A 25,067-nucleotide genomic window follows, 5' to 3' on the forward strand; every position below is an offset into this window, starting at 1 on the left:
CCAGGTGTATCAGGATGCAGGAATCAATCCAAGGTACTCAGTGCAGAGCTCCAGGACACTTGAGAGCTGCCCCAGGTGTATCAGGATGCAGGAATCAATCCCCCTCTCTGGCTCCAGCCTGGCAGGGACCCTGACAGGACCCCCAGCACAGGGCCAGGTCCCCAAAGAACTCTCAGCTGCTCTTGCCATAAAACTGCTGCTCACAAGATTCAAAGTGGGAGTGCAAGGGTGGAGTGGGAAAACCTTACAGGAGTCTCCTCCTCATCCCAAGCATGTTCCTGATTCCCCCAGTGCCCCCAGGCTGACACATGACCTCCACCTCACTTGCTGACACGGTGCCACCCCGTGGGAAGGAACCAAGGCTCTTCCAAGCACAGAAGCCACAAGACTGGGCACTTCCCTGTGCCAAGGCTGAGCCGAAGGACTTGGCACATCTGCTCCACCCGCTAGCACAGCCCAGCAGGGCCAGCCTGGTCTCTCCCCACAAACACTGCAACCACTAAACCAGAGCCACCTTCCTGCATGCCCCCTGCAGTCCTGTCCCTGCCAGGACACAAGCAAGCTCAATCTCTCAGTCCACATCAACCAGACACTGAGCACTGCACAGGGAGAGGGCACAAGGGTTTCAAACTTCTCCAAGCCCTGCAGGAATTGAGTTTTCTCTCCACTTCCTGAGCACATTTTCTAATCACTGGGGTATCACAGGAAATCCATGTCAGCGCTTCCAGGAGCTGAGGGAAATTTTGATTTATTCCTACTGAGGTGTGAGGTTTTTTGGTTTTTGGGTTTTTTTTCTGACCATGAGGTGTGTTTAATTCCTTCACAGCCATGTCATTGTCCGCAGGCACTGCCTTGGCCTGGGCTCCCAGCACACAGGATTTCCTTCCCACCTTCAGAGATGCTCCATGGTTCGAGGGCTGGGATCCCAGCATTCCAGCTCTGTTCCCAGCAGCTTCCCCACAGCCAAGGCACATCCTGCTCCAAGTCACTCCCTGCTCAGTACTTCAGCCCCTTTGCTCAGAGCTGAAGTTCCCCTCAGTGCCAGGGCCTGTGGCACCACGTGAACTTCATTAACATGCAATTAAACTCTTCATTAATCTTAGTGTCCCTCATGCAGTTCACAACAGTTAAAATTGCATGAAAATAATGACAGAAAAAAGAAACCCAAACTTACTGCACTATATAGCAAGCAAAGCTCTCAGAGATCTTGGAATGACATGATCCACATAAAAGCACTGGAGAACTACTCTCTAAACCACAGGCAGGTTTGTCATTCACAAGCCTAAGCACAAAAGAGCAACACATACATCTCAAGACAACTGTTGCTCTCAGAATTCTTGTTTATTAAGAGCAGAAATGAAATCTTGCTGAAGTTTTATACATAAAAAAGTAAACAGTAAAATTTTTTTTCTTATAGTCTTTTCCACTGAAGAAAATTGAGAAATAAGTTGTCTTTTTAGATAATGTTTATTTAAAAAAATAAAATTAATTGACAAAGATACCACACTATTTTGCATGCCGGGCACCCCTTGGCTCGCAGGACCCTGTTCAGCATGAAACCGCTTTGTCAGCAATGCACGAGCAAAAACCACCCCAGCCTGGCTCCCACCTGGCAGCTGCTGCAGCCACACAACTTAGTGAGATATCTCTGGGTTTTTACCAGCTCAAGTCTTTAGTAAATAAATTCCAAGTGGACACTAAACAAGTATTTCACTAAGAGATGATGAAATATTAAAATTAAAAGCAAGTCAGATTGCAGCTGTAATTATACTACATTAGAAACTTCAGTTGGTGGGGATCCATTCACCATAGAGAGATTAATTTGTAATCAAGGTAATTACAAAGACAGAGCATTTCCCTCCTGCATGCTTTCCCGGGCTTGGAACCAACAGAGTTGACTACATGGAAAGTTGACTAGGGTGTACTTGGAATTCACTCTCTCAGGCAGGAGACTAGTTAAGGAGTGTTACTGATAACAAAGAAGAAAAGTTATACAACATTGATTATTATAAATTACTTTGTTCTTATCTGCTTTTAGCCTTAGTCTCCTACAAGTCTTCATCCATTCCTGTAGAAACCCAACTCCTTCTCCAATCCCCTGTGGCAGCTCCCATCCCTAGTGGTGGTTCGAGTGCGTGGGGCAGCCCTTGATGCGGAACACGTGGATGTGCAGGTGGGCAGCGATCTGGTTGCACACACTGACACAGTATCGGAGCAGGTCAAACAGGGACAGGATCTGCACAGGAAAAAATCATCCACAGTTACACCCACATGTTCTTCGTGTGCCACACAGGGTGGAACAGCCCTCCATAACCATAGCACTGCGCTCCATTGAGCTGAATCTCCAACTCTGGGAATAACCACGGAATCCCAGACTGGCTTGGGATGGAAGAGACCTTAAAGCTCATTCAGTCCCACCCCTTGCCATGGGCAGAGACACCTTCCACTACACCAGGTTGCTCCAAGCTCTGTCCAACCTGGCCTTGGACACTTCCAGGGATGGGGCATCACACCCTAAAGAGTTTCTTGGAATTGTGGGCTTTCTTCCACCTAAGACAAGACAGACTCTTAATTCTACAAGCAGAAAGTGGAGAAGACTTACAGCAGCTACAGAGATACTGTGAAATGCCCCATTAACTCTGAATGGTGATAACCACACACACAACATCTTTTCCCATCACATCAACACAATTTTACTGAAAGGTTAACACTGTTCCTGTACATTAAACTTGTGCATTTGTTAAGCCCAGATAAGTTGAATTTAGGATGTTTATCCAGATGGGTGCTGCAGTCATGGCAGACATTCCAGAGCTTAAGCCACAGCCAGAGCAACCTGACATTGCCCATCACAGGGACCCTGCTAATGATGCAGCAACACTCATCTGCAAAATACTCTAATATAAGCTTTGAATATCTGCTACAGTGCTTTGAAATTTTAAACTATCACAGTCATCAAGTTTGGAAATGATCTTCAAGACCACTGAGTCCCACCATCACCCCAGAGCCACCATAATCACCCCTAACCCATGTCACCAGGTGCCACATTCAGACACCTCTTGAACACTTCCAGGTATGGTGACACCATCACTGCCCTGGGCAATTTATTCCAATGCCTGATTATTTCTTTCAGCACTTTTTTTTTTTCCAAATATCCAACCTCAACTTCCCTGGCCCAGCTTGAAGCTGTTTCCTCTCGTCCCTGCCCTTGTGCCCTGGCAGCAGAGCCTGACCTCCCCTGGCTGAACCCTCCTGTCAGGGAGTTGTGCAGAGCCAGAACTTTCCTCCAGGCTGAGCCCCTACAGCTCCCTCATCTGCTCCTGGTGCTCCAGCCCCTTCCCCAGCTCTGCTCCCTTCCCTGGACACGCTCCAGCCCCTCAGTGTCTCTTGTCAGGAGGAGCCCAGAGCTGTCCCCAGGACTGGAGCTACCCCAGCAGTGCCAGCACAGGGAACCACGCTGGGCCTTCTGGACACACCACAGCTGTGACAGCCCAGGTGCTGTTGCCTACGGGTGTTCATGTCCAGTCACTGTCACCAGAACTACCAGATCCTTTCCCAGCTTTCCAGCCACTCTTCTCCCAGCCTGATGCATTTCATGGGGGTGTTATGACCCAAGGACAGGACCTGGCACTTGGCCTGGCTGACCCTCCCACAGCTGGCCTCAGCCATGGATCCAGCCTGTCCAGATTCCTCCAGAAGATCTACATCCCACCCAACCTGGTGTCCTCTGCAAACTGACTGGGAGAGCCTCAATCCCCTCACCCAGACCATCCCTAAAGACAGTTCCCAGGACTGTCCTAACACCAAACCAGGGACACTGTGACCCTGCTCAGCTCTGCACCAGCTTCAAACCCACCCCCCCTCCAGGAGATACAGCTGGGCACAGCCAACACAATGAATTAGTGGCAAAGCTAATTAATAAAATGAGCTTGGACTCACCAGGGCAATCCAGAGGACAATATACTCATCAATAAAGCTGTTAAAATACTGGTCAAGGAACAGCAATGCTGGGCCTATGAATGCTGTGTCATACAGATACATCTCACTCTTGGTCATGTGGGCAACCTGCAGTAAAATAAAAAAAAAAAAAGAAGTTTAAGAAATAAACATATGCCAGCCAAAGCAAAGTGATTTCAGAACACGCAAAGCCAAAACCATACAGTTCAAGCCCATTATTGCAAAATACCAAATACTCAAGTGGCAGCAACAATATTGTTTGAACCATGGTGCTCCACAGCTACAGAAATGCAAGGTTTGCAGAGAGGCATCTTTTATTAGAACAGAGAATGTAGCACAGGAAAAAAACTAACAAGTTTTCCAGCTCACCTCTTCCTCCTCCCAGAAACCAAACAATGAAATGGAAGCAGACTGGTAGCTTTTAAAGTTGAGCCTGGAAACAAAAACTCACAGCTGCTAGAGCTTGAAAAGTCAAGGACACTTGATGTTCCACTCTCTCCACCTCTTTTTCTCCCATTCCATAAGGATCATTACCTCTTTCTGGTTACAATTTGATAAACATTTCTGGTGTTCAGGTGTGCCCTTCTCACCTCCCTACGTGCACAGAACCCATCCCACACTCCATCCTCACTGCACAGCACAGCTGGGATGGAATTGAGCACCAAAGTGGGCCTGGTAAGAAAGAAATTCTTTTTCCACTGTGAGCTTAAACTTTTCCTCCACCATGAATTTAAACTCTTTCACTGTGATTTAAGTCCAGCACTGACCTAGCTCACAGTAGCCCAACAGAGGCTTGCAGAACTGGGATGGCCTTTAAAGCAGGATCTGTTTAACCCTCATTCACTGACACCTCTGTCCTTGTATAAACCTGTTAATTATTTTAACCCCTATTTCCCTCCAATTCTTCAAGTTAAACCCTCAGGAAGTGCTCCAAACCTCAGCAGCTCCATCACCTCCCATCCTTCTGCCAAACCTTCCTTCCCTTTGTGTCTGAGGGGGATTCCAGCCCAACTCTTCACACATGCACAAATACATTGCAAATGTGTGAATTAACAGCTGGGGAAGGGAGAGAAATGGCACTGAGCTGTCTGGTGCTGCCTGTGCAACCATCAACTCCACGTTTCCACTGCCCTTCCAAACAGAAGACTCTGCTGCACCTCCAGGCTACTTAAAGCAAAGCATGAGTATCTCTTCAGTGCATAAACAAGTGCAAGTTACTCAGTGGAATAACTAGAGAGCTCCATAATCTACAAAAAGTTCTCCTGCAACAAGACTCAGAAAGGTTCTGGCACACTCACCACCAGTTTATTTGTGATTTTGGCAGACACAAAGCCAAAAGTCAGGATGTAGAGGCAGGGGTGCCTCTCAAAGAGCTGCACAGCAGATTTCTTGTAGATCATTGCAGCCAAGGCGATCACTGAGCCAATATGGAGAAAAGGTGAGAGGACACTTGTTCCCTGTGGTGAGATTAAAGCATGAGGTTAATAAATGTGCACATTGCAAAGAAACCTCAAGGAGCCCCTCATGTGATGTTAAATGAGGGGTTAAAAATAAAATCACATTAGAAACACCTTTCTGAATGCTGGTGGTAAAAGGAACAAAAAGTAGTGAAACTTGAGCACGCAGCAGCTGAGAATGTGGTGGAAACTTTCTGATGCTGGGGAAAAAAAATCAGATTTTAGGCAGCAAGAACACTGCAACAGAAGGTGCTTGTGCAGACACCTCTACTCATTCTTTTACATTGGTAATATAAATAATATAGACCTTTCAGAAGGATCAAACCCAGAATCTTGTTGAAAAATTTCTTTCTGAATGGATTTTTGCAGAGGATTTTTCTATGAACTCTTAAGTGAGGGGTGTATTTGTATAACTCTGTTTATCTCATTAATTCAAAAACAAGTATCAAAGTACAATGAGTACTTTTAATCAAAAATTTTAAAACTTTGGCTCCTAAATCTTACTATTCTTACACACATAATATTAACTTGTTTTTCCTAAGTCAGCAAGAAGCTGAAGGAAAAATATTTTCCATGAAGGAGGGATTATGTTAAATAGAAACTGTGGCTGAAGAGCCTCTGTGCTGAGGAGGAACTGGCAGCCCAAGGTACTCACTGCTATAGTGGATCCATTTTTGCCAACTCCACCCGTGAAGATCACACCAAAGTAATTTGTACAGGAGAATATGGTTCCTGCCACAGTACAAAGAGCTGGGAATATTTTCACCTGAATATTCAGTATTGGAATCTTAATGGAAGAGAGACAAGAAGTTAAAATATGTACAAACTCAAATTTGGGTTAGTATTTCAGGTGCACTCAAACACTCCACTTTTCAACACATTTGCTCTTCTCTCTCTGCTATACAAAGATTGACATTTCTACAGAGAAAAATTTATTTTCCAAAAGCTTCCATGAAGCTTCCCAAAAAGCCAGACTCATGTTCAGTTACAAGAGAAAAGACACCAAAAGCAGAGAAATCCAAGAACTTGCTCTAAATCATCCCAGGGGAGAGAATCATTACCTTTCCTGAAGCTGCAGTCAAGATCAAATTGGGCAGAAGAAGAGCCACTTGGGGATGGTCAGATAAACCCTTTCAAGTATTGGATCCAATCTTTTGTGCAAGGCAAGGCAAGCAAAGAGATCAGACAAGTCAGATCAGAGTCAGTGACCCAGGAGAGGAAGGATGAGGTTGCTAAAGAAGGGGAGAACAAGCACGGGCAGTTTCGAAAGTTTCCTTCGTTTTTTAACAGTCATGTTTCAAGCAGAACAGGAAAAACTAGAAATGAAGAATAGTCCAAAGTAAACCACAGGAAACATATTATGGGAGCAAATGTTTAGAGATAACTACCCAAAACTTTCCAACTGTATCTATTCAACTACTAAAAGCTCTTTATTCAGCAACTGAAGTCATGGCACTCAACTGAATAAATGCTTGGCTCCCCAATGAGTCCAGCCAGGAACAGAAGGCCAAAGGAGGTCAAGTTGCTTCTATTTTTCTTTAATTCCACTCTCAGAGTAGCTTTCAGCAGGTAAATAATGGAATATTATGAGTTGGAAGGGACCCATCAGGAGCATCCAGTCCAACCCCTGCTCCTCCACAGACAGCCCAATAATCCAACCCTGTGCCTGAGAGCTTTGTCCAAACCCTACTAGAGCTTGAAGATAGTTCTGGAAGATCCTAAGTTTTCTATTCCATTCAACAAGTGAATCTCTTCATCTTTCCAGGGCACAATTAAGAGGCAGAGGAGCTTTAACCCTTCATGTCTTGTTCAGCCCACTCCCCAAACCCCGCCCAGTTTCATAACACTCAAATATATTTCTCCCTTGCTAAGGCTACCCTGCTAAGGCAAAGCAAAAAAAAAAAAAAAAAAAAAAAGGCATTTCCTACAAGATTGTAGAGATAAAATAAAGACAAGTAAAGAAAAGGCTTGAATTGCCAGACTGGAGCACTACTTGTAATCATCCATTAATGTCAAGAGGCTCAGGACTCCTCAAGCTCATCTAAAAGCAGGTACCTGCGCTGGCCTCTGCCTCAGAACTTTGGTATTTAAAGAACGGGGGCAGGATTGACTTTTACAAGCAAAAGGAAATAGTAGCAAACTCCACTACAGGAGTCAAAAGACATTAAGGTTGACATTTCCCCAAGGCAAAGGCAATTGGCTGGGAAAAACACCCCGTGAACTCCCAGCTACCACTAGAACACTGGAGAAGGATGCTCAGGGAAGGATAAGATAAGGCCACACTGTTTTAACACCCAGTTTGACCAGTTCTGGGTTCTTAACACCCTCCTTTTGGCCTCCAGAGCAGCTGCATCAGCAGTGCAAAACATGTCTGAATAAAAAAATATTGAGAAAGAGCCACATACAGAAATTTGGCAGGGGAAAGTCAGGAGTGCATTAAGAAATCAGCACCTGCTGAAATTCTCTGTGCACAAAAGGGGATCAACAAAGCCAAAAGTGGGAAGTAGCAAAATCAAGCAAATATCAGATTACTTTTATTTTTTACCTCTGACTGGAGGGAGAGAAGGAAATGCTCCTGAAAAGTGGCATCGCAGCCCCTGAATTTTAACTCAGAGGACACTGGAAGACAGCTGCAAGGCTTCCCTGTCTGGTATTCCATGTATCACTATAGTCCCTGCAATTATTCTGCCCTTCCTGGTGATTCCAGGGGCTTCATCCAAAGCCACATGCAGGCAAAACTTCCCAAAACCATGTCAGCAGTGCAGGGAAGCACCACCAGTCACATCTTTCACAGGCATACGATGTTCTCTTTTCAACCCTCTGAGACTGATCACAGATGGAATTGCCCAGAGAGCTGCAGAATCCAGGTAAACCCTGGAAAAGAAGCATTCCAGGTTGGACAGGGCCTGGAGCAACCTGGTCTAGTGGAAGGTGTCTCTGACCATGGCAAGTGGTGGGACTGAATGAGCTTTAAGGTTCATTCCAAACCAAACCATTCCATGATTCCAGATTTTGTTTGGGAAGAGCCCAGGCATGACAATAACCAAGTGGCAGTAGGCAACAGATGGAGTCGGGAGCGGCTGCCAGAGCCGGCATTAAAGCAAGACTGGAATATTTTGCCAGAAAACTACTGCCAGGATTCCAGAGTACATTTCATCAGTTTTGTACAGAAGGAATAGGGATTGATGAGGAAGTAGGCCAGAGCAGAGCCTAGCTAAGGGCTCATGGAAGCAGCAGGGAGGGAGCACATAAGAGTCCTGCTTCCTCCAGGAACTCCTCCTGTCACCAATCCCACAAATCCCACAGCCAGCTGGGCAACTCGGACCCTGGAGTCCTTCTCACAGGGCTGGATCCCAGCTGGAGTTTGGAGCTGTCCAGATATATTGCAGTCATATCTGCCCAATGAACAACTTCCAGAGGGCTGAATTCCAGCTTCATATTCCCAAAGTGTTTGTGCTTTTTCATATTCCAGGCCCTATGGGAGAAAACTCCAGCAATTGTAGCATTTTTCTTGCTTCAAGCAGGAAAATCAACTCCAAATATACAATCTATTAACAAGTTACCCTAAGCTCCCTTGCTTTACTTGCATGTCCCAAATGATCCAAGCTGAGCCATACTCAGCATCCCACAGGAATTACCCAGCTCGAGGAGCACGGGGAGCAGCATTTAACAGGCTTTGAAGAGAATTTACACTGTGGAAAGGAGGGAGTCAGGACGGGCACACACAGTTACACGGACTAAAAGAAAGGTAATGAAAGCTACAATTTCCAAAATTCACAACTCTGCATTTTGCCTGTTCAGAGTGTTTTGCTTTTCCCATGAAAAGTGGAATGTTTGAGTACACAACCACATCTACTCCATATTTCTCCCAAACAGAAGCAAACAGAAAATACCAAACCACCAATTTTGCAGTCACATCAAGTATTAAAGGATTAGAGAGGGCTGGGTGAGAAGGGGTTGTGTGATTTATTTTGCTCTGCAAGCAGTAAGCTACATTTATCTCTAAATGAACACAAAATCACACTCATTGAATTAAACAGGATTGTCATGGGAGACCTGATTAATGCTGTTCTCTGGAGAAATGCTCTGTTACACCAACCAAAACAGTTAAATATTTTTGGGAGCTGCCTTAGCAAATGCTGCTGCAACCCAGAACTTCTGATAGATTTCAAGATTTTGCTGAAAAGAGTTATTTTAAAGGCCATTTTAGAGTTATTTAAGCTATTTAATAACAAGAGCTCCATTTCTAAGCTCACACAAACATTACTGAATTGTGCCAGAGGTTGCTGTAGCAGCATTTTGTACCCCCCCCCTTTTTTTTTTTTTAAAGGAAACTGAGAACAGGAATTGAGAAATTCTCTTGATAACACAAAATATTAAATTATAGCTGCATGGGGATGTTGGCCACACTAATATTTCTGGAAAATTTGGCACCAATAAGGTGACATGTAGCCTAATTTTTATTTTGTAATCAGACCTACCCACCCCCATTCCGTATATATGGTATTTACTTTGCAGTTTATAGAATTAATTAAAGGCTTTAGGGTTTTAAGCCTGAAAGCATAAGCAGCAAAATTAGGATAGCCACGATTAGCTCATTTGGGATCCTCTCCACATACTGTGGGTTCATTGCTTCCATTACATAGAGCACATTAGAAATTCATCCATTTGGGGTGAAGATTTTCAGGGACTTTTGACCATCTCTTGGTGTTATTGAAATCAAGATTTCTTTCTCCTTAAGAACTGGATTTACCAAATACAGAGAGAAGATCAATAACCAGGAAGGAAAACTAGGAAAACCTTTCCGGAAATCAGTGCTTTGGATTTTATTTCCAGTAAACTTATATATTTTAAATTTATGTATGCACACACATGCTTTTCTGTGGACAATGCCATTTTGATAGCTCAATGTGGCTTCAGTAATATTTCCTATTGTATTCCCATTATTATAATTATCATTATTATTAAACTGTCAGCTGATACGGCCTGGTGAGCCTATATCAACATATCTACAACATATATACATAATTACATATATAGACATAGATATAAATAAGAGATCTGCAGCCAGGCTATGCCAGCAGCTCATTTAATCAGGATCATCTTTTTTAAAAGGAAAAACCTGACAAGTGGGGGTTGTCCCCTTACACAAATCAAAAGTCATCAGCCACATTCAGGCCAAATTATCTGGTGATGGCTCCCAACTGCTCTCTGAGAGTTTCCCCAAATCCTCCTCCCAGTTTAATATTCCTCCACTGTTTGCTGCATGAAATTCATTTAGGTTTTGGCCAGGATTTCACCAAAGGTTTAAATCCATGTTTGATAGCTGTTTACCTGCAGGCACAGGGTATAAAATAACCTTGTTTTAATGACTCTGCTACAGACAGAGTCCACAGTTACTTCCATGAGATCGGAATTCAAAAATCTGTTTCCATTTATAAGAAAAAGTGAAACCTTCCTGCAGAAGTGAAACTGTCTCAAGATGTGCAGGAGTCCTTCAGTGACCACAGGATTATTACAAAGGATAAAATAAGAACACGAGCAAAATTACCAGAGATTGCCAAAAAGGTGGTCCTCCAATCACTGCCAGTAAATGCATGATTATTATGAAGATTTGTACTTCAGTCACATCAATTCTGATTAGGTATAAAAAGCCAAAAAAAAAAAGCAAAATTATTCAAAGCAATTTCAAGTCAGTTATTCGCAAGCTCAGCGGCACAACTCTGTCATGCACAGTATAAAGGCTGAGGAAAAGAGGAAAAACTTGCAAATAATTTAGAAGGCTAAAATGTATTTCGTTTTATTGTTCAAATTAAAAGCAAAGTTGTACTATTATTTTGTTTTACTTCACAGTGCAATAACAGAAATCCATTTTATCAGCCAGAAACATTGGAACTCGTCACTGCCCAGTGGCAGCTGCAGAAATAAACATTCTGTTTTAACCTTGTCCACCAAAAAAAAAAGAATTTAGTACAGATGATAAAATTCTAAAAATTTACTTTAAATCCCTATTATATTCCCTACCCTATCTTAATATGAATATTCTCTGAATAGCATCAAGCTTTGAAAAGAAACACAAATCCCTAAAGGGTTAATGGAAATAGTGCAGTAGCAGCAAGAAGAGAAACCACTTCTGGTTCCAGCAGAGCCAGGATGTGCTGCAGGAAGAAAGGGAGAAAACAGGGAATTTATAGTTTTGTTTTAAGGAGCATGTAAAAGTCTTGGAGGTAGAAAGAGGGGGAAACGGGTCTACAAAGAATGCCAGAAATAGGAGTATATAAAAATACAAGTGAAATGAAGAGGATGGACTTGCTGGTGTGATATATATATATATGGGGTGTATATACAGTATATATGTTATAAATAGGCATACACATTCTATACACCTAAATATATGCATACAGATGTATGTTACATATAACTTACATGCTATAGCCACATAACAGTATCTTGCCCTGAAGTGCTACATCAAAAATAATCCTTCAAGTCAGTTTGAAACATTTCTGGCTTATCCATATTTCCAATTAGATAGTTCTACCTAAAAGACTCCAAATCCCTTCCTGCACACACAGGCTTTGCTGTGACAAAACCCTGCTGATATCACCTGCACAGGGAAGAAGCATTATGGGGTAGGCTTTCCTCTGTCTACCTTAGATGAGCTACAAGACCATGGAATTGATTTTAGTATCAGCTCAGTGTTTCTCCTTAGACTTTGTTTCAGTTTGGGAGTAGAACCTCTCATTTGAGGATCTCCAGTCTGGTCAGCAGCAGAGCCACATGCACAAGGGATAATTCCACGGCTGCACCTAAATCCAATGACAGACATCCCCCGTGGCAGGGGTTGGAATGAGAGGAGTTTTAAGGTCCTCCCCACCCCAATCCATTCCATGATTCTTTGCTTTGCCAATTTGCTTTCCACTACACAAACCTGGAGATGGAACATCCAGGAAATAACCTTCTGAGCCCTCCTATATTCAATTTGCTCAATAACAATCCTGCAAGGCAATCACAACTGGCTGAGGAAAAAACTGACTTTGACTGAGGAAAGAATGTTCTAAAATATCTCTGTTTTCAGTCCTGATACAAACAAATGGAACCACAGAAGTACCTTGCAAGAAAAAAAATAAAAATGCTCAGCTGAGATACACAAACCAACTGATTTAATGCAAATTGCTTCCTCCCAGCCCTTGGAGTCAGCATGGAAATGTGTTCTCAGTGTGTCCAGCCAAAGAAGGATTGGAGCAGTTCCATTCCAGGAGCGAAGGAATGCATTTTAGCCCATTTCACTACTTCTGTCAATCTCCTAAAGAACAGAAAGAAACCTAGAAAGTTCACAGAAACAGTGACTAATAAGTCATGGAGGTAACTCCAATTTACAGCTTTCCTCGGACAGGAAACCAGGTTTCTTTTGGCAGCAGAAATCTTATGCACAATAAAATAATGTCATGTATGGAAACCCAAGTTATTCTGCCAGACAAACCTTTGCACAAGACTGGGAGCCCAACAAATACATGTGCCTGGATTGAGGTTAGGGAAACACAGCCATGGCACAACATTTACTCCCCTGCCCAGGACTCTACCCTTCCAACAAACAGAAACAGCATCAGGCAGCCAAGCATATTTGTTAAAAACTTGCCCCTGACTTAGAGTAAGAATCTCCTACTGTAGAACAAATACGATTATTAACTACAGTTCCACCTTAATATTCTGTATTTTTAATACCAAATGGCTCCTTAAAAGAGAAGACAAAAGCATTAAGACCTATTGAGAAACTAAACACCAAACTAGCACCTAAAGAAAGCATAAATTCCTATCCCAAGGAGGAAAAAGGCCTGGGAACATCCCATGCTCATTGAAACCACTGTCAGATGACTTAAAATGATAAGCTTGATATCAGTAAAGCACATGCCTGATGTTGGAATTATTCAGTGAATTTTTTTGCAGGATGTCAAGTGGCCTCTGGATAGAAATCTAAGAACCCAGAAATCCACAGGCAGCTCCTCAAAGCTGAACCACAAAAGGGAACAACATCTGGAAGCACAAAGTGTGAAAGGGGCACACTGTTCCTCTCTGGGTTTAACTTGAATTCAAGATAACTGCAACCACAGCATGAACCAGATACATCTATGATGCTGCTACTTGGAGCAGTCATCCCAAATTCCTGAAAATCTGACCACTTTCTTCTCCCAAAAACACCTGCTCAGCCCCACTTTCTCTCCCATGCCAACACCATCGCCTGCCATCAGTAGGGTCAGGAGACTGGCTTGGCTAAAACAATCCAACCAAAAAAGAAGAAATTCCTGTCCCAATTCCCAGCCCATCAGCTTTCCTGGTGTTTTTTTTTTTGTGACCTTGGGAATGCTGGGAGCCCTGAGGAGAGGTCAGGGAAATACAACATTGCTCAGCCCCTGGAAGCCACACAATCCAACAATGAGCCAGTGAGACTTGGCAGCCCCAGAGAGTGGAGGAATAAATGGGAATGACAGACAAGGGGATTGCTACCAGCCTTCATAAAAGTCCTAAACAGCCCCTAAAATGAAAAAGAAGAGAAAGAATGCCATTATAAACCAAAGCAACAATGGTTTTGTCAAGACAGATGTGAGCAAAGCAATATCCACACTGCCTAGAAAACATTAACACATCAGGTGATCCAGAGGACATTCTTACACCTAAATGATTAACTTCAATTTATGCATTGTATCCAGGTAAAAAGACCTAGCAATCAAAAAAATCCATAAATTGCCTAGGTCACCATAATTCTTCTAAACTCTGGTAGAGCTGGGAAATACCAAATAAATGGGAAGGCAAAAGCAGGGCAGCAGGAAAGCACTTGCACCACTTGGAGGGATGTTGGAACCCAGGGCACAGGGAGTATTTCTCTGTCTGTCCTGAAACATCCTGCTCCTCAGGAGAACACTGCTTTTAACCTTTGTCATGGAGAAAGCTTCCAAGCCTTCGGGATTAATTGGAATCTATGAGTGTGTGAAATAGATAGTAGTAAAGTTTATCACAGAGTGAAAACCTTAAGAGTTTTGTGGTTTTAGTATGGAGGTAGATAGGAGACAAGATAGAAGATTTTGGGCATTGTCTGATCTCCTTCTTGTTCTTCATCTACTCCATTCTCTACAGTGTCGGGAGCACAGAGTGATTGGTTAAAAAGAACCACAACGCAGATGTTGCATAGACAGAAAAATAATTAGTTATTGGTAGAAAGGTAGAAATAAAGTACATTCTAAGAGTTAATCAGACAAAATAGCTTTAAAAGACCTTGAATCTGTGTGTCTTGTGACTTTTGGTGCCTTCTCTTTGTACGCTAAGTCTGAGATGTAGATGGCACACAGAACTTCCGATAAGAGAAAAATAAACAATAACCTGAAGACCAAAAACCCAAGAGTCCCATCCGTCTCTCATTCCTAGCACCGAACTTTTTAGGGGTCTCCCCATCAGGGGGACCCATGAGGGAGGTTTCTACAGAGGGAGACTGACCAATGCCTTTCTTTTTGAGAGAAAATACATCCAACTTGCCTTAGTGGATGGGGAATTTATTCACAAAGCAGGGTGATAATGTTCCTGCTTAGATAGGACATCATTAGTACTATATTTTATTCTACATCAAGTTCCATTGTATATTCAAGTGTCTCTCCCATGGTACACATAAGGGAAAACACAATTTTGGAGCAATGGATCATATATCAAATTATAGTAAAAAAATAAGGGGAAAAAGCAGAAAATAGGGAAAGGCCTTTGTTCCTGCAGACTGCCTCATTTAATTACTATAATCCCATTTAATTACATATAAGCAGGTACCACACACAGAGCTGTAAGAAAGCAAAACCATTTCAAAGCAAGAAGGGAATCAGCCAGTTCAAAGATTCTATTTTCAACTTGTGTTTGTATTTATTTACTCATTTAAATACTACAGTGGAAATCCTAAGAAAAAAACAAATGGGAAGAGCAAGCAGCATGAATTCTGCAAGAGGTTCTTAAAGCCTCTGAACTGGGATATTTTTATTATGTGGGTTATTTTCAGGCATCACTGGAGCCACACTTCCCCACAACCTGACAGCTTTGCTGCCTGATGTTTCCTGACAACTGAGTCATGTCAGCAGTGCCCAGACACTGACACTGTGTGCATTGTGTGGAAGATCATTAAGCCCCACAAAATGAAAAAAATAAAACAAACCCTTTTCCCAAGACATTCCCACACAACAACAGATGGACGGAAAGTTATTGTACAAGTTCAGTGGACACAAAGAATCAAGTTCCAAAAATCTCTTCTTCAAATAAACCAGGGGCTTTTTCATCTTCTACAAAATAAACAGAAGACCCTGTATTGAGGTTTAAGATCGGCAGGAACATCCAGACGAAGAACAAGAACAAAGAGCTGATGCTGACAGCAGAGCAAAGAGCCCAGACTCAATATGTGACAAACTAAAATGCCCAGACAGAACATCCAGTGGCAAGGTTGGCACTCACAATAATGCTGAGAAGTACTGATTCTGCAGCAAAGAGATGCTAGGGAAGAATAATAACCAGCAGCACTGTAGAAGGCAGGGACAGGGCCAGGCAATGTCAGCACTGCACTGGGGGTGACCACAGCCTGAAAACCAGAACACCCAAGGATTTACCTCAAATGAAGTCAGAGAAGCATAAAAGTTGTGAGTTTCTAAATGCATATTTCAACCCTTACTCCCTATCCGCCTAAATTCACAAGACAGGAGAGTTCCTGCAGTTTCCAGGGGCAGCTGCAATTCTGTGGTGACACTGCCATCCGTGGACTCCCCTGCACACACTGCAGTGTTTTCCTCTATTGATCCTCCTTTCCCTGTTGTGACAAACTGAAATGCAGATTATCTGCCTGTCTTCAAACTTGTACAGTCTTTCCACACAAGAAGATCCAGAGAACCCCAGCATGGTTTAAGTTAGAAGGAACCTCAAAGCTCATCCCATTCCACCCCCTGCCATGGGCAGGGACACCTTCCACAGCATCCCAGGGTGCTCCAAGCTCTGTCCAACCTGGCCTCAGACTTAAGGGATGGAGCAGCCACAACCTCTCTGGGCAACCTGGGCCAGAGCCTTGCCACCCTCATAGGGAGGAATTCCTTCCCACTATCCCATCTATCCTTGCTCTCTGGCACTGGGAAGCCATTCTGCCTTGTCCTGGCACTCCATCCCTTGTCCAAAGTCCCTTTCCAGCTCTTCAGGCACAAGAATAGGCTCTAAGGTCCCCCTGGAATCTTCCCTTTTACAGGTTGAACATCCCCAGCTCTCCCATCCTTTCCTCATACAAGGTTTCCATCCCTCTAATCACTTCTGTGACCAAATATCGTCAGGAATTATTATTTTAACATTTTGTTTTCTATAAAATGCTGAGCAGCCTCCAGACTGAACCATCCTCAAGACCCTTATTTGCAATTCCTCTATATCGTTGTGCTAAACTGTATTAATACAACCCAATTCTGGTCTTTGAAAAATCACCAAGACAAAATGTTCCAAACCAAAGTCACATTCCATCAGTACAAGAACTGCTGGGTGACACTGCAGAACTGCAAGAAGCGGGAAGCAGAGCTGAAACTCTGGCACTTCAAGGGTGAATGTGGGAAATAACAGAGTAAACCTATTTTGATTCCCAAAATATTTTTATTTTCAGCTTTTTAAGCCTTCAGGTTCTTCTAAATAATTTCCCATTGGCTACAGGGATAAGTAAACTTCATTAACAATTTAAGACATTTTCCCCTCCTTGGTGAACATAAAACTTTCCTGCCCAGCAAGTACAAAGTTTAGCTGTGCTGCAAGAATTTGAAGCTACTCACTTCATACTGTCCTAGCTCCTGTATAATTCAAGACAAGGTTATATTATTATATTTTCTCAGTACAAATGTTTGTCACATGAAACAGCCAGAGTATGAATACACATTTTCTGTAGCTTACCCATCTGAGATGTGCAATACTGACCTAAAAATATGTTTTGCCTGAGTGTGTAAATGTCATTGATGCTTGGTGTGTCTGAGTAAACCACTTGGAAGCAGCAGCATCTTTAGCTATGAGTTAAGACTAAAAGTAAAGATGCCAGAAGGCATCTGAAATTACTCATGCAAGAATTTAAATAGATTTAAAAGTCTATCCTGTAACTCAGTGCCTAAAACTGGGTTAAAAGAAGTGTGTGAGGAGACCTGTCACAGGCAACACCTGGGGTTCTGTCTCAGGAGCCAGTTACAAGAGCCTGAGGGACAAGAAAAGGGGGAAGTGCTTTCCCAGTTCCCGAGGGCAGGGACAGATGAGACATTGGGAAGAAGTTCCTCCTTGTGCAGGCGGTGAGGCTCTGGCCCAGGCTGCCCAGAGAAGCTGTGGCTGCCCCATGCCTGGAAGTGTCCAAGGCCATGCTGGACACTGGGGCTTGGAGCAACCTGGGCAAGTGGAAGGTGTCCCCACCCGTGGCAGGGGGTGGGATGGGATGAGCTTTAAGGTCCCTCTAAACCAAACCATCATGGGATTCTGTGAAAATGCCCCACCTGGCCCCTGACACCCTACTCCCCAGCTGGCTGTAGAATCAGTATCACCAGTATCTCCTGGAATGGCAAAGGCCTCCTTTGCTGGGGGGGCTGCAGGTGGACATCTTTGGCAGCTCCAGGTCCTCTGCACCTGCCCTTCCTCTCTCTTCCACTCCATGGCAAATTGTCCTACTCCAGTTCAAACAATTTCCTTTCATCACCCTATCTGAGTTATTTCCACCACACAACCATCACACCAGGGAGTGATTTCAGAACTCTGAGTGTTTCAGAACTATGTGATTTTATCATTTTTTCCGCCCTAAGTGGCTCCTTGGTCAGTTGATATTACAGGCTAAAATCTTGATTTAAGCTCTTCCTTCCTTTGCATTACTGCTTGCTAAATTACTATTTCCTGACACTATTTCCAGCCTTTCATAGATTATGAACAAATTATTTTAAAAATTAAGTCACTCATGTCACCTGACTCCCTTTAGAACCACCCAGCTCCCAAGGTCAGCTGGAGACACATCAGGATTTACCAGATTGCTGATGGTGCTGCATCTAAAGCAGAGCCAGTAACTCATCTTCCTAAATAACCTCCCGAAAGCAGAGATTTTGCTGAGTTGCTACATGAAAAAACAAAAGATCTACTTGAAAATAATTAGCATCAACACAGGTTTAACAAAGGCTATGCAAACCAATCATCAAAAAAACCCCTCACTTTTCTTTAACATCTGATGCAGTTCTAAGAAAGCGATCAAAAAGCTGTTCTTATATCGTGAAATACTTCAAGGAAAAGTCCAGGCTAAAAATTCATCAACAATAATCATAATCTATGATATATTTCAAGGAATCCAATTCATTCACTTTTAATGGTAACATTTTATTGGGAGGGAACCTCACCCACATACAATGTATCAGCAAAAAAAAAAAAAAAAAAAAAAAGAGGTGAAATAAGGAAGAGAAAGTCCTTTTTAAGACAAGCAAACTAGAGGGGAGAAGGACTTATTTAGTACAGACATATGGAAAAGTATTTTAAAAATAAAGACAAGCTGGAAAGGAAGTTACTTCTTCATGAAGCTACAGGCACAGGGATCAAGCTGCACAGCTTAAACCAAACATTTTTAACCAGACTTTTTAAGTTATTACACAAGACACAGCTCCCTGAAAGAGCCAAGAAATTCTCCTTTTTTTGGTGGAAAGGTATTGAAATGGTAGCAACAAAATAAGCTTTTTTAAAAAAAGTAGTTCCAACAACATTATTCTACACCCATACTTAGAGACGATTCCACAGCCCCGCTTGGCTTTTAGGTGAAGCCAAAACTGTGATGAAAAGAAAAGTTTGATTTAAACTTTTGTTGAACAGGCAGGTTTTGCTTTGGTTTCAAATAAAATGAGATGCTTTCAAAAAATTTGTTTCCAGTTAAATCAAATTTTTCCTACTCATTCAAATATTTTTCCTCCTTGTGTTAAATATGAAAACACCTTGTGTCAAATAGAAAAAGAAGCTGCTTTCCACAGAGCAGTGCATGACAAAGGCGCTGCCCTGCGCAGTCCATGGCGCTGCCAAGCAAAGGCTTTACCGTGTAATTCCAGAACGAGGGCCCCAGCGTTCCCGTGAGGAGCTGGATGGCTACTGTGCAGAGCATGGACTCTGTCACATCAAATCTACATGTGAGGGAGAGAAACAGTTCAGAACACTGTCCTGAGCACTCCTCTGAAGGGGAACCTTTAAACATCTTCAGTCAGCCTAAAGGATAAATCCAGGGTCGGGATGATTCAAAGGGCGATTCAGGGTAGGGATTAACAACCACAAAACCCAGGAGTACTAAGGAATTAACAAAACCATTCTAACCCACATAGTATTTTACACATTTAAATCTTCATTCAGAACTTCTGCAATTTACAGTTTTACCGTATGACTCCAACACATGAGAAAAAACAATCATTCGGTGTGTGCATGAGGGAATAAATGAAATTCCTTGGTCTGAGCCATGGTGAATAAAACCCATAAACAAGCACAATCCAGGACTCTCATCTCCCAACCTCATGCTCGTGTCTGCAAACAACACTGAATATATGAATTCTTTAGCTGAAGATGCTCCTGCATGTTTCAGTGGAACAGAAATGCAGACTGTATTTCAGTTTGACACCTCTGAAGGAAAGGAAGAAGTTTCATCTCCCTTCTTATGCAGCTTTTTGGCAAATAATGCTCCAAGAAGTGAGCTCTGGACCCCTGCTCAGGGGTAATCACACTCCATTCTGTATCTATTTATTTCTCACCCCTGACAGAAAGAGATGAAAAAATATACCAGAGCCAACAGAGCCACAGAAACCACCCTTTCTCCTAATACAGTGCCATAAATCTGCATTTTAGCCTAACAAAAGATTTTTAAATGGGATCAAATTTAAAAAAATCAAACCATCTAGTTTAAAAAGAAAATAACTCAGCAGCAGGCTCAGTCAGAATACAGCTCCTGTTTATGGCTGTGCTTATCAGAGTGTGCTGGAACAGACACCCACCATGCCAAGGGATTTAAAATGGGCAGCACAGAAAGGTCATCGTGGCCCCACTGCAGGGCTCAGGTGCAGTGATGATATGCAGACACCAGGCCTGAGGAGAGGGGCCGCTGAAGGTCAGCCTGATAAGCATTTTCAGTTTAATTAGCACAGCACATAACACAGTAAATAGCTGGGAGAGGCAATAGTTGGTATTTTAGGGACTACAACAAGAGAAAGCCCCATGCCCAAACCCCACAGCTACTTTGGTGCTTCACAACAGCTGCAGTTTCTATTCCTTTTTTCCTATGTTATTTTAGGTGATATTTGTAATTCAGAAACGAATCCACCTTTTAAACATCATCTGGGAAGTTTAAGAAGGGGCATTGACCTTGGCATGTGCTTCACTCCACAGAGATGCTGGCACTGACAATCCCTGTGCCTGCTCTGCTGGGAACCCTGTCAGGCTCCTGAGTCTGGAGCCAATTAACACACAGGGGATTAGTGCTGCATCCAGAATATTCCCTTGTCAGTGCTAATTTATTGAGTGTATTCCGTGGGCAATTCTTAAAAGGCCATGTTTGACTAAGCAAATCATTACACAATTCAAGAGCCACCACTGGCTCAGGGCTCAGAGACAGCTGCAGTCAGTCCCTTCCTTGTGCTAACAGGGAACCCAAACTGAATTCAAATAGAGAGATGCCCTGAGAAAACAGGAAACAGACACTTACACTGGAGATGGCCCTGAAATCAAGTCAATCACTAGCAACACAGCTCATCTAATACAGCTTTTTAAGGCTGTGTGAAACTACAGTGGAGGCTTATGCACCATCCTCCTCTTCCCCTCCCAACACACAAAACTACATGAAGAAGTCCCAAATCACAGCAGACAAGAAAAACACTCCTGCCTCAACAGAAAACAGAAGTTATGGAGATGGAAAACTTACAGGGATCCATCTACCAGTTAATGCTCTGGTCTGGAAAATGATGATTCTTCCATCTGTCTTGTCCATATCTACTGAGTGTGCAAGTGGGATTACTAAGGCTGAGCAATGAACTGGGAATCTGAGCAGGAGACAAAGGACTGTTTTCTTAAGGGAACCACAGCAGCAAGAAAAGAATGTTCAACATCAAAACACAAGAGAAAGAAAGACTGAGAGTCACATGCTAAAAGCGCAAACACTTTGTTGATTAGAGTTTTATCCTAACTCATTCCAATCCAGCAGTTTCACTTGGATGCTATGAAATACAATAGTATGAATAAAGCAAACTGTACAGAAAAAATGAGAACAAGAATTAGAATTATTTCCAGCACCAGGAAATTCATGTTAAGGGAAAAATAATATTAAAAATTAAGGGGAAAATAATTAAAAATAAGCCCCCTTCCTTGTTATTACACTCATTCAGTATGTAAATTTTTCCTTCTGCTGCTCACAGAGGTACACAGAAGTTGCACAGGTCAGGCAACAGCCATATGTTTGTTATGTTCACAGAACAGTGAGAACTCCAAGGATATATCAGAACAACAAGGAGCAGCATCTCCACACGTGACCAATGGGATGTTTCAGACCAACAGCATCTGAAAATGCTGTTGGAAGGACCTGTGGGAGGGAAGAGGAGGAGGATGTGGAAACCACCCCCACCTTCTCCACGAGCCCTCATCAGCTGCACAGGTTTCTGTGACGCTGCCAGTGTGACTTGAGGGAGCAGGAGGTGCAGGTTACCAAACTTCACACCCACCACAAAGACACTTCAACACATCCTGCTTGCAAGTACAGAGAACCCAACACCTCCTGACATCAACAGTGGCTCTACTTGGCCTCAGACTCTCTCTGTAAATATCCTTGGTGTAAATGCTCTCCAAGAAGAGTTGGAAAGTTTTAAGCTCTACAATCATGGGAATGATTGCCTTATCTCAGAGTGGAGATCCTGAGGCTGTTCCCAGGAGCAAGAACTCAATGTGCTAAAGTCTGACTTGGAAGGTTTCCATCCCTGTATTTCAGTATTTGGTGTGTGTTGTCTATGCAAGATAGAACATCAACTCCTCCTCTGCTGAGGCTGAAGAAACAGGTTGGCTTAGCTTTCTCAAATCCACCATTTCCTCACCTCTTCTTTGGACCTTAGTGGCAGCAGTGGTGATAGGACTCAGGTGAACAACCTATTATCCCACAGGCTCTTGGGCCTGGATGGCTGCTCCAGAGTCACTGAAAAGGAATGTTTCCCCAAATCCTCCAACTCTCATCAAGAAAGGCTGTTTTGTTCAGCAGCCTGAATTATTTTGCTTTCTCTGGGGATTATTATTCAAATGGCAGTGTAACCATTTTTAACTTTTCAGTTCTAGGAAAGGTGGTAAAAACTGATTCTTTCTCTCCTATTTATGATATTCCTTTGTGAAGTCTCCTTGAAAACTAATTTCTATCTCATTATGTCCATATTTACATACATACATACACAGCTATAATGCCTACCATCACCAACTTATGGTATTTTCACTAAAAAAAGGTTGTAATAAACCAGATAATGCAGTAACTTGTAGGAGAAATGCTGGAGACCATGGTACAACAGCCCCCTCATGTCTCTGGATGGACCCTTGAGCATTCAGCGCCCATTGGGTTTTTTCAATATGATTCAGCACCTCCAGCACTTCCATCATGAGCAAATGCACCAGGACTTTACCTGAGCAGTTTGTGTCTCTCAAGAGAACACCCAGGTTGGACAAGGGGGAATGACTTCCCACTGCCAAAGGGCAGGGTTAGATGGGATACTGAGAAGGAATTCTTCCCTGCGAGGGTGGTGAGGCCCTGGCACAGGTTGCCCAGAGCAGCTGTGGCTGTCCCATCTCTGGAAGTGTCCAAGGCCAGACTGAACAGGGCTTAGAGCAATCTGGGATAGTGGAAGGTGTCCCTGCTCATAGCAGGGGGTGGAACTGGATGAGTTTAATGTCCTTTCCCACTCAAACCAATTCCATGGTTCTGTGATTCTGAGCTGTGCTGCAGAATCCAGCTCTGACAGGGATAGATAGCCCCTGCATGTGGGACAGCCCCTGCAGTCAGGCTGTGCTCTGACCTTGAGCAGCTGGAACATCCTGAGCCTCCACACATGTGCTTCTCCTCCTGCACTTCCTGCAGGGACCAGGACCACTACTGAATCCAAGTGGGATAACCCCGGATTGGGGAAGAACCAGGTGTTCACACCTGGGCTCCAGATAACATCAGGAAAATCCTTTCAGGATTTGTGCACCGTACTCCCTAATGATCTGTTTTCCACAGCATGTTCGTGAAGTACCTCACATCTGCTTCCACAAGGACACGTGGAAGTCCATCGCAGCCTGCCAGTTTGATTTTTGGGATATGCAGGAAAAAATTCTCTGTTTCCAAAGCAGAGGTGCCCCAGTGACAGCACAGCTGCCCCAATACATGACTCAGCTCATCCTGGGCTGCAGCACAGCAAATCCACAACCCAGACAAACCAGTTCCTGTGCTGGAAACCAGGTCAGGAGAACCAAGTCATTATTTGGGCTGCTTCAATACTAAGTGTCTCTCTGCCATTCAAAATCACCTTTCTTTTTTTCAAATATGCTGAGTATTCCTGATCTTCCATAAGATCATTCTCAGGTTAGGTGTTTTAAGTAAAACACTTCTGCATCTAACTCTATCCCTGCTGTTCCCTGCTGCCTTTGCACTGCTGATATTGTTACAGTGACTTTCCTGGAGCTTGCCCCACTTGCCTTGAGACACTTCCTGCTTCCTCCTGGGGAATTTTTAAGCAATACTGACCTCTAGCTATTTGAGCTGTTCGATCAACACCAACTGCTTTTTGAAGAGTGCAGTGGTTGCCAGGATCTAATGGAATTATGTGATCATTTGAAGATGGAGACAGATCACAGAACTTTCCTGACTCAACTGATTATTCTAAATCACGGAGTAGCACAGGGACACCCCCACAGCTGTCAGGGAGAAGACAAAGAACACACACAGCTGATGGATTCAAGTAATTGTGCACAGCTGAACAAAGTTTTCCTCTTCCACCTGCAGGATCTGTAGGAATCTTGCAAACAGACCCCACTTCCTCCTCCCAATGGGGAACTGATCCTGCCCTGCAATCTGACAGGCCCTGCACAGCTTCAGGACCTTGCCAAGGTTGGTGCAGTGACACCAGAATGAATCATGGAATTGTTAAGGTTGGAAAAGCCCTCCAGGATCAACAAGCCCAGCCTGACTGATCCCCACCTTGTCACCAGCCCCAAGCCTTACTTCCAGTTGTTCCTTGGGCAGGGATGGGGACTCCAGACCTCCCTAGGCAGCCCCTTCCTAGGAAGAAATTCCTCCTGATGTCCAACCTGACCCTTCCCTGGTGCAGCTTGAGGCTGTTTCCTCTTGCCCTGTCCTTTATTCCCAGAGAGCAGAGCCTGATCCCGTCCAGGCTGCCCCCTCCTGTCAGGGAGTTGTGCAGAGCCAGAAGGTTCCCCCTGAGCCTCCTCTGCACCAGGCTGAGCCCTCCCAGCTCCCTCAGCTGCTCCTGGAGCTGCAGTCCCTTCCTCATACACAAACCACATACTGTTCCACAAGCGCCCACTTTCTTTGACAAACTAATTTCCCTGTTTTTTTAAGATGGACTTTTCCAGCAAGACAGGCTGATTCTATAACTCAACATTTTAGGCCTGTCT

The 25,067-nt window shown here is 43.5% G+C and overlaps 1 protein-coding gene across 5 annotated transcripts in view; it reads right to left on the minus strand.

Moving 5' to 3' along the window:
- Window positions 1–1,426: 1,426 nt before the first annotated feature.
- Window positions 1,427–25,067, minus strand: part of CEPT1 (choline/ethanolamine phosphotransferase 1) — a 32,209-nt gene continuing 8,568 nt past the window's right edge. For 3 of the 5 annotated variants that reach the window (XM_041422659.1, XM_041422657.1, XM_041422660.1), the window contains 5 exons: window positions 19,486–19,570; window positions 6,067–6,198; window positions 5,253–5,411; window positions 3,937–4,062; window positions 1,427–2,236 (listed from right to left, as the gene is read on the minus strand). In XM_041422659.1, coding sequence (XP_041278593.1) covers window positions 2,117–2,236; window positions 3,937–4,062; window positions 5,253–5,411; window positions 6,067–6,198; window positions 19,486–19,570 — 622 coding nt within the window. In that variant the 3' untranslated portion in view covers window positions 1,427–2,116. Of the gene's footprint in view, window positions 2,237–3,936; window positions 4,063–5,252; window positions 5,412–6,066; window positions 6,199–10,962; window positions 11,048–19,485; window positions 19,571–25,067 lie in introns of all 5 variants that reach the window. The other 2 variants (XM_041422661.1, XM_041422658.1) reach the window with 1 other exon arrangement.

Source organism: Onychostruthus taczanowskii, unplaced genomic scaffold, assembly GCF_017590055.1.
Source record: "Onychostruthus taczanowskii isolate IOZ18803 unplaced genomic scaffold, ASM1759005v1 scaffold74, whole genome shotgun sequence".
Classification (NCBI taxonomy): Eukaryota; Metazoa; Chordata; class Aves; order Passeriformes; family Passeridae; genus Onychostruthus; species Onychostruthus taczanowskii.